This window comes from Branchiostoma belcheri, unplaced genomic scaffold (genome assembly GCF_001625305.1).
Source record: "Branchiostoma belcheri isolate BF01 breed outbred unplaced genomic scaffold, Haploidv18h27 scaffold266, whole genome shotgun sequence".
Classification (NCBI taxonomy): Eukaryota; Metazoa; Chordata; class Leptocardii; order Amphioxiformes; family Branchiostomatidae; genus Branchiostoma; species Branchiostoma belcheri.
The window spans coordinates 45,177-54,997 of NW_017803872.1; the positions used below are offsets into that span (position 1 = coordinate 45,177).

General features: G+C 42.6%; 1 protein-coding gene across 1 annotated transcript; it reads right to left on the reverse strand.

Annotated features, from left to right (window-relative positions):
• Positions 1–179: 179 nt before the first annotated feature.
• Positions 180–8,688, reverse strand: LOC109472096. Its single transcript, XM_019771668.1, has 8 exons — positions 8,462–8,688; positions 6,792–6,937; positions 5,728–5,902; positions 4,789–4,876; positions 3,937–4,112; positions 3,044–3,428; positions 2,188–2,352; positions 180–395 (listed from the first exon to the last, which is right to left on the reverse strand). Exons 1-8 carry the CDS (start codon positions 8,653–8,655, stop codon positions 264–266), a joined length of 1,461 nt encoding a protein of 486 aa, XP_019627227.1. The 5' UTR covers positions 8,656–8,688; the 3' UTR covers positions 180–263.
• Between the last annotated feature and the right edge of the window lie 1,133 nt (positions 8,689–9,821).

Here is a 9,821-nt window from a genome sequence, read left to right on the forward strand (position 1 = left end):
ATGAAGTGAACACAAAAGGCTGGGTTAATATTTTAAACAATGAAAACCACTGCATTCATAGATGGAAATACTGTAACAACTAGGAAGGACTTTCCGCGACTGCTAGGGGCAAAATATGACCATTTTTTAGTTGATTCAGAACCAGAATGTTTTTTTTTTTTTTTTTGCAAATCAGAAAAAAATGAAGAGACGAATCCGAGAACCAACAAATTAAATTGGTGTGGCCTTACAGTGTAAGTGATTGGGTGTGAAGGAAGTCATATTTATGACACATGACGCAGACTGTCCGTGTAGATGTACTCCAGCGCGCGGAACGGAGACAGCAGCTTACAGTAGTGCATCCCGTCAAACCCGAACCACGCGTCCAGACCCGTCACCAGGGCCGGGCTCGTCACCTGTAGGGCAGCCGTACAATACAATTATACACTATACTGTTACAGTAGTGCATCCCGTCAAACCCGAACCACGCGTCCAGACCCGTCACCAGGGCCGGGCTCGTCACCTGTAGGGCAGCCGTACAATACAATTATACACTATACTGTTACAGTAGTGCATCCCGTCAAACCCGAACCACGTGCACGCGTCCAGACCCGTCACCAGGGCCGGGCTCGTCACCTGTAGGGCATGGTACAATTAAGGGTTAATGGGTGTGATAAAGCCTTTTCAGTTGCTATAACCACCTCATGAAGCCACCATATTCAACGAGAAAGGGCGGGCCATTAATGCTACTATCATATAGCCTATCAAAACTTACACAGTAAGAGTGACACGTTCCTGTATAACACATAGTTCCATCTGGAGTCACCTGAGGTCACTGGGGGAGGGTCGTGTTCTATCTGGGTCAAAGGCAGGGAACAGGTATTCTTATGGGAGTCACCCGAGGTCATTGCAAAGTTATTTTTGGATGTTTAAGAACAGAATCGTGTTCTATTTGGGTCACCTGAGGTCATATGGGGTGATTATTGGGTTGTTCAATGTATGGACTGGGATGAATAATGACCCGGTTTTGACTATTTGTGACATTACGACGTCATAAGGAATGTGGGATGGAGCCTTCTGATTGGTCAACGTCACCCGGCTATATGATAATACAGTATAGCTGTAGCAGAGAATGTAAATATTAGCCGTAATGATTCGTACGTAATTTGTATGTCTTGTGTGTGTTTGTTTTAACGTTTAAACAAGCTGCTTGCAAAATCAATGTTGTAATGGCAGATAATGGACAAAACATGTATAATAACGTATCCAAAGTAAAGGTATGGCTTTAGCTATAGGTTTGTGGTGAATGCAGTCAATGGAGGTTAAACGCCTTAGAAACATCTAAAAGTAAAGATTCTCTTCTCACAACCACAATTTCATTTGCTATCATTTGAGGTCAGCGAACATTTGCTTACACAGGTGCAAGTTCTTTCAACAAACTGCCGGCAGACATAAGACAGATCCCAACCCTGAAACGCTTCAAGGCAGCTGTTAAACAGACCTCTGACCTCCACTGATTTAATGATTTGTACATTTTTGTTCAGTTGTTTATATGTTTATATATGTTAACTTTTCAGTTATACTGATTTTCAGCTATACTGATTTCTGTTAACGTTTGTTACTTGATTGTATAATTTACTTTTATACAATTTGCTTTATGTTATGTTATATTTGTTTGTGACCCTGGGCCCTCTTGAAAATCAGCAATCTTATGCTGTAGAGGCTACCCAGGTGTTTATAAGATGAAATAAATAAAATAAAATCATTACAACTTGTCAGCCGATTTTGCCAAGGCAAAATGAGATCTACTAGGTAACAATTGTGGTTGTGAGAAAAAAAAAACTTTCAAGTGTTTAATTTCAAGAGTTATAGCCTGTGTTGTCATTTTTTTAATCAATGCACTTTATATCACAATGCATTTACCAGAACGATTGCAAACAGTTATTGGAACATTCATCATCATCGCTCAGCTCCACTTCCCCTTGTCGCTAGCAAGATTGGCTATCTGCTTCGCCGACGGTTGTAGTCGTCTTCCCAAAATTGCTGCAAATATTGAAAGTAGGAGGTAGGCTGTCGTCCTCATCTGCGTCTGCCGTGAGAGGGCTGGTAGAGGGCATACATGTGTATTCTCATGTTTCCCATAAAGTTTAGCTGTCTCAGTTGCACATGCTGAATCAGCTGGAACATTAGGTACAAAGGAACACCCACCTTAACTGTTCCATCCCCCTGGTCCTCAAACGTGAGCCCTCCTGACAGCCAGCCTGACCCCGTACTCTTCATCTCGTCATCCGCGAACGTCAGGTGGTGACCCTTCTGCTGGTACCTGGTCATGGCGGTGTTGGACGCTGCGGTGGAAGCAATCTGGAAAGCCATCTGGAAAAAAGACAAAAGGATCTGGATATAATGACAATGACAATGAACTTTATTGCATATTCACACCCTACATGGGCCAAATGCACTAAGTTAGATAACCTGGGTACTGATATGGAAAAAACAAGTGTTACGTTTCTGTGCTACGTCTCTATCCACAGGATCTATCTACAGGACCTATTCTCTCTTTTTTGAAACGTGTGGAGAAATTTACATAGTTTTTCATTTACATCGTAGTGCTTAGATGTCATGATATGTTTGAACAGTTCTATTTTCGGTAAGTATGTACATTTCTTTTCTAGACTCATTCCTCAAGCTAAAGCCCGTCTGTCGAACGCTAGCCGAACGCCCGGGGACCATGATTAGGAGTCGGCGCAAAGTCGGCTGGCGTTTGGCGAATTCGGCTACGGTTCGGCTGCCAAATGTTTCAAAATGTTTAAAACATTGAGGTTCGATCATAGTTGGCTGGTTTTCGACCGTAAGTCAGGAAAACACCAACCATCCATCCAGGATTTGGTGTTTTGGGCGTGTTCAGGGGTTAAATTTGACTCCAACTTAACTCAAATTCGTTTCGATTCGTACAGAAAGGTAGGCGTGGTCTAAATCTGGTCAGAACGCTCCAGAACGTCACCTGAACCTGGTCGGTTGGTGTTCGGGAACAGATCGGGGAAATGTCGTGAATGTGTGTACACACCTGGTTCAAGTCCTTACACGTGATTGGACTGTTGTAGTCTCCCGGACCCAGCTCCTGCACTACCGCTGACTGCCTCTTCATCTTAGTGGACAGCATGTTTGTGGACACGTACGGCTCCGAGTTGTCGATGGGGTTCAGCGGATAGTCCAGCTTCGTGTAGGTCTGTACAGTCACCATGTCTCCTTCCTTCTCTACTTTGGGTTTGTTGTCTCCCAGTTGTAGGATGTTGTCGACGACTTTGGTCTTGACCGTGAGCTTGCTCTGTAACGCTGCCGGAGCTCCGATGATGCTCTGCTGGGCTGTGGTGACCCAGGGCGAGGTCTTACCGTCATAGTCGAGAGCGGAGACGATGTCGAAAGGGGCCAGAATCCTTCCCGTGACATTCCTGTTCCACAACGGGAATACAAGTATTACGTCAATGGTACTTAAGTAACTTGTGCATCTTCCGTAACATTAAAACTACCACGCAGTGTCGTTTCACATTTTTCAAAAGCCCCAAGTGCTTTTCAGTAACACGTATTCGCAAAGCTCCCATGTAGTGCTTTTCAATATGAAGTGTTTTTGAAAAACCCCATGTACAAAATGCAGTACTCAAAACCCCCATACAGTGCTTTTCAAGGATCGCCCTATCATAAGTGCAAATTTTCGCACCTTTGACATGATCGACGCCACCCTGTATTTGGCGCCCTCTTATAATATCCCCAAACAGATCTTTTGGTGGCTGCGAAGATGCATTTGCCGCAGACATTTACATGAGTGCCGAAATGGTAACTGCCTGGCCAGTGGATACCGCCACCAAAAGATTTGCGTTGAGATTAGCTCTCTTACACTCTTACACTTTAGCGGTCAGAAGTTGGACTTTCTACTTACTACATAGTAAACATTCTACTTACATCTGAGTCCGCAGGTGTTTAACCGCTGCCGCCTGCATGGCCGCTGTGTTGTTGGGACTGTTGGCCACCATGAAGTTGACGGAAGAGTTGGCTATCAGCCTGTGCGCCTGCTCCATGGTCATCTCGGCGGGAAGGTCCATGTTCAGCACGTTTGAAGGCATCGGTCCGGACGCGATCTGGAGTCAATACACAGCTCATTCCAGTAGGCATAGCCATAGACCGATCCAAAATGCCCATCACAATTAAAAGTTCAACCAATGAGAGAATGGCAATTAGCGGTATGACCAATGAGAGAGTGGCTGCATGTCCGTCAAATATTTCCATTTCTATGTTTTGACGAAGGTGAGCGGGGCTTAACAATCGGTCCATTGTGTGGCCTTGGCCATGTTGATTTAATTATACGGATGACATCCTCTGGGAACCCAAAAACTGATGCGAGCGTGCGAATAAAAAAAGGTGTGGCAAAGAAGTTATTATTATGCAATCTACGTGGTCAGGAAGGTTGAACAATCATGACTAAACACACATAGTATGGTAGTACTCCTTATTTTCAGTTCTTCACATTTTCTTCTTTTCCTTAGACTTGAAACTGATGTTGGCATTCTACGACATCGTTTTCCAGTACTAAGTTTTTTGCAATTTACGGCATATCTTTGCTCATTTTGCAGCTGCTTTGTACCATTTACAGTATATGGTTGAAACTATTTTTTTAAATTGACGAAAATTCGTGCGCGCGTGGATGCCATCCATATAATCAAATCAACATGGACTTAACTGTATAAAATTGTATTCGATGTTTCCTGTCAAAAGCGACCGAGACGAATACAAGATCACCATAACGGCCATACTTACGTGTCCGTGGTTCAATCCAGGTACAACGACCACCGGTTTCTGGTACACATACGCAGTGGAAAAGTTGCCGTCCATGGCTACAAACTCCCTGTGAAGAAAACGAAATAGGATAAAATACGTGTTACATGCACAGTCAAGAAAATTGGTAACTTACGATTATCAATATGAAACACTTTATACAGAAATACAGAGATTTTGAAATAAATTCTTTCTCTGACGACGCTCTTAAACATCTTGGTACAACTTAGTACAGTTAGTCTTTTCAAATTAAATGTTTTTTTTTCATATTCCAACATTTGATGACTTACACAGTAACTTCCAGGACAGGTCGACAATACTCATTTTCACTTGAGTTAAGTGAGGACTGTAAGTGTAAAGTGCCTTTGCCAAGGACACAAGATCGGTGGCATGTCAGGACTCGAACTCGGTACCTCTTGGTTCTAAGTCGTGTGGCGTAGCGGTAGCGTCTTCGTCTCAGAACCAAGAGGTCTCGAGTTTGAACCCCACCTTATCACCGATCTTGTGCCCTTTGCAAAGGCACTTTACACGACTTTCTTCACTTCACTCGGGTGAAAATCAGTACCTAGCTTCGGTTAGGGACGTCCCTCGGATAGGTTGTTAAATGGAGGTCCCTTGTTTGGGAGAGCCACTTTCCACGCACGTTAAAGAACCCACCACGCTTATCGAAAAGAGTAGGGGACCTTCCCGGTGTGAGTGGTTCAAACCTTACAGTCTGGTCTCGGATTTGACTAGCCTGGATGCCAGACCCAAAGCACACTGGACACAAAATATCTCAGTGTGCACACTGAGATATTTTGTGTCCAGTGTGCTTTGGGTCTGGCATCCAGGCTAGAATTTGACATCTTTGAAGAGGTGATAGTCACCTGTTATGTCAAACCTTCCACAAATGTGGTAAATAAAAAAATAAAGAAAGCTGACCTGTACTTTTTCCAGGAGTACCCCAGTCTGACCAGACCGTCCAGATCGCCGTTGAGTGTGAGTACGGGGACGGGGAAGGTCGACATGGGGTAGGAGCTGGTCAGGTACGACCCCCACAGTAACATGCCCTTCGCCTGGCGGGGGTTGTCAGACAGGTACATCTGCAGGAACGTTCCTACCAAGGAAATAAATGTCGATTGACAATGAACTTTATTCATGCCCCACATGATCCAAATGCACTAGGTTAGATGACTGGAGTACAATGGTATATTACTGTGTGTCTTTATCTACAAAATCAATCAATCATCCGCAGGCAGGATCAACAAGATCAACAACAACAAAAACGCGCTGAGAAAAATACTTGGGATAGATGACATCCGCTAGCGCATGTATTTTCGTCCGTTTCGACAAAAAAAGTTTTCGACTATACTGTAAATCGTACATACTAGCTGTCAAATGAGCAAATGTATGTCTAAATTGCAAAAAAAAAAAATGGAAAAAGAAATTAATGTCGCAGGATGCCAAAATCATTGATCCAAAGAAAACAAGAAAATGGGAAGAAATGGAAATGAAGAGTCTATTATTCGTCATATATACATTGTGTGTTTAGTCATTTGTTCAACCTTCGCGCTATGTAAAATGGCGCCTATCAGTCTTGTCCTAGCCTGTTGTCATGTTTATTGTGTAAGACGCCCACTTGTCTAAAAAGATCAGTTTTTTCCTCGGGGTCTAGCCTGTGTTTACAGATGCTCTCGGCCTGGAGTTAATAATAACTTTATTGCGCAGCAGTTGTACAGGGTACAAAGTATGGCATCTACTAACTTAAGTAAGTACATACATATCAACTACATATTCATAAGGCTAACCTAATACAAAAGTGGGTGGCTAGTATGAGATATCAACTTACACAATCGTTGGAGGAGTGTCTAATATCCATACAGTCTTTGATATATATATCCCTATGTATAGCATGTAGCTCCACCCCATTTTGGGCGGGCGGTCGCCAGGAACGCGATTTAGTCAAGCTACTCGGGGTCGTCTTAGACAAGTTTGGTTTGACTCACCTCCAAGAGAATGTGCGCCGATGAAGAACACATCAGTCTTCATGCCGTCCTGCACGATGGCCTGTTTACACGCCTGGATGGCGGAGGACAGCTCCAGCGGGTTGGGCAGATCTGTCACGTACCCGTCCGTCAGGCCAACCCACAGTCTACGGAGTAAGATATAATTAATATACATGTATAAAGATAACCTTTATTGTACACATTCCTTATATATAAGGTACAGGTAAACAGATAAAAAGGTATAATTGTAGTACAAACAGGACTTCTGATAATAACTACATCTGCTCTAAAGCTACCGGCTAAGGCCACACCAATTTAATTTCTTGGTTAACGGATTCGCCCGCTTCATTTTTTTCTGATTTGCAAATAAAAATAAAAATTCAGAATCAACTGCAAAAATGCTCATATTTTGCCCTGAACAGTTGAAAACAGCCCTTAGTTGGCCTTAGATATCCTAGTTGTTACAGTTATTCCATCGTTCAATGCAATGGTATCATTAAAAGTTCAAAATTCATTGTTTAAATTTTGAACCGGCCTGGTGAGTTGACTTCATAGCTCCTATCGTACCATTTTGGGCCATAATAGGATGCCTAGGCCTGTTTTAGAAAAATCCGTTAACCAAGAAATTATGGCCTAATACAAAGGTTCGGCTTCTCGTTTCTTTGTGATGTTAAAAATATAATTTGAAATGTGTTTTGTTTGATTTAGGATGATCAAATCGCATAAGAAAGATGAATTTTCAACATTAGTCAGGGATTGGAAATAAGGAAACTTTCTTGTAATATATTCAAACAGATTATTCCCATCATTACTACAATCTACGAAAAAGTGGACTTCATCTTCTACCTTGTTTAAGCTATACATGCTGTACAAAATTGGCAAAATTTCTCAGTTTGCTCAAGGGATGTGCGGTTATGCCTTCCTGTTTCGATGCTGAGTTGAGTATAATAATTCTGGTGGTTTTATTCGTCACCTCTAACGATACAACGTTGTAGGGTTCCCTCATAAGGGTCCCGAATTCAGTTGCCGTTTCGTTTGACGTATTGGTCTAACATTGCGTACGGAATATATAACTTAAGCATTAAAAGATACAAAAATAAAGATGGTTTGAAAATTCGTTAGCTAGCTACAGTTCGGCCTGTAAGGATTGACTGGTAGTACGTACATGTATATAGACCATATGCTATGTTACCACTTTTTTTATTCATCAACATAAAACGCTACAATAACGCTGCACTCAAATTTTTAAACTTTTAAAATTTTAACACCGGCTGTTCTGCTGCAATAGCCGAATGTTTCAAAATTATAGAGGGATCACTTGGTTCTGAGACGAACACTCTACCGTTATGCCACACGAACGACCCTACATAGCCTGGTATCCAGTCTTATATATACGTGATTGGGGCTGTTGGGGTGTTCAGGCAGGCTGTGTCTTCGGGGGCCTTAATTGCTTCCCCCCGCCCAGTACAACAGGCCGACCCGTTACGCTATAAATAGAGATAGAATGCTTTAGTATTTGCCCCAACACGTGGTAGGGCTAATCAATCTCTCGTGAAATACCCACCGGGAAACCTAGCTCAGGCGGGCGGGGAAGAGCTCCTTCAGCCCCGAGGAGAACCCGCCCCTACCACGTAAGACTGGATACCAGGCTAGAACCCACAATAACTCACTTGTGCGGGGAGAGGTCCTGAATGGTCTGTGCTAGCGGCTGGTACGCCGTGCCCTTGATGTAGGCGCCCGGCACGATGATCAGGCCCATCTCCGCCCCGTCCGTGTTGGTGGGCCGGAGAAGTTTGCAGGACGTGCCCAGGGCGTGGGGCAGGCCGCACAGGAGCAGCACTAGAGCCGGGACAGGGAACCTCATCGTTACGGCAGCCACAGAGAACTGAAGAGAGAATGACGCGTCGACGATATTGCGTATTTATAGTAAAGGCCATGTTGATTGGATTATATGGATAACATCACGTCACAAAAGCGATGGAAGACTTTCCAGGAGTTTTGGGTCCAATTCTTTCTGTGCTAATGCTGTTGCTAATGTCTACAGTAGCAAACAGAGTATATGTAGGAAGACAGTCAAGAATCTCAAACGTTTAAGCGGATATTTCCTTTCATTGTTAATTTGATTATATGGATGACATCCGCTCGCGCATGAATTTTTGTCCGTTAATTTAAAAAAAAGTTTTTGATCATACTGTAAATCGTAAAGTCAGCTGCGAAATGAGCAAATATATGCCGTGAATAACAAAAATGTTGGAAATGTCGTAGTATGCCAAAATCAAGAGGAAAATGTGAAGAACCTCCCGACTGTGGAACCGCTTACCCAGCGAGGTCACAGGGTCGGCCACCATCTCCATATTCAAGGCCAAATGCAAACACCACATTTTATCCTGATTACCTAAACACCAATTGTAAATAAAAATCCTCCAACCGCTCCATTTCAACTTTGATCATTTTATCGATTTGTAAATTGTATTTATATTGTATTGCTTATGTATTGATTGAATTCGTATGTACTTTGTATGTTTATTGCTATTGTAAATATTGAATTGAATTTGTATGTATTAAGTGATATTGTATTTAAGCTATACTGTACTTTGTATTTATGCATTTATGTGTTAGTGGTAGCCGCTGCCAGCCTTGTTGCTGCCTGGTTGCCACTTGGTATGCACTGTTGCATTTGAATAAACAAACAAACAAACAAACAAACAAACAAACAAACAAGAAATAAAAATGAAGGGTCTATTATTCGCCATACCATACTCTGTGTGTCTAGTGTCTAGTTCAACCTTCATGACCACGTAGATTTCATAATGAAGGCAACTTCTTTTTGGCAAACTTTTTACGTTTGCCGCCATGCGGCGGCAAACGTAAACATACGAAAACAATGCTTCCATCAACCCTTCGTTGGGTGAACATTTTCGTTTGGGTGTTGCATTCAATGTTTATCTATTATGTTTGCACTTTTTATTGTGGGATGGACCTACCAGATCACATAAACGCAATTCTTATATGACAAAGGTATCAAAAATT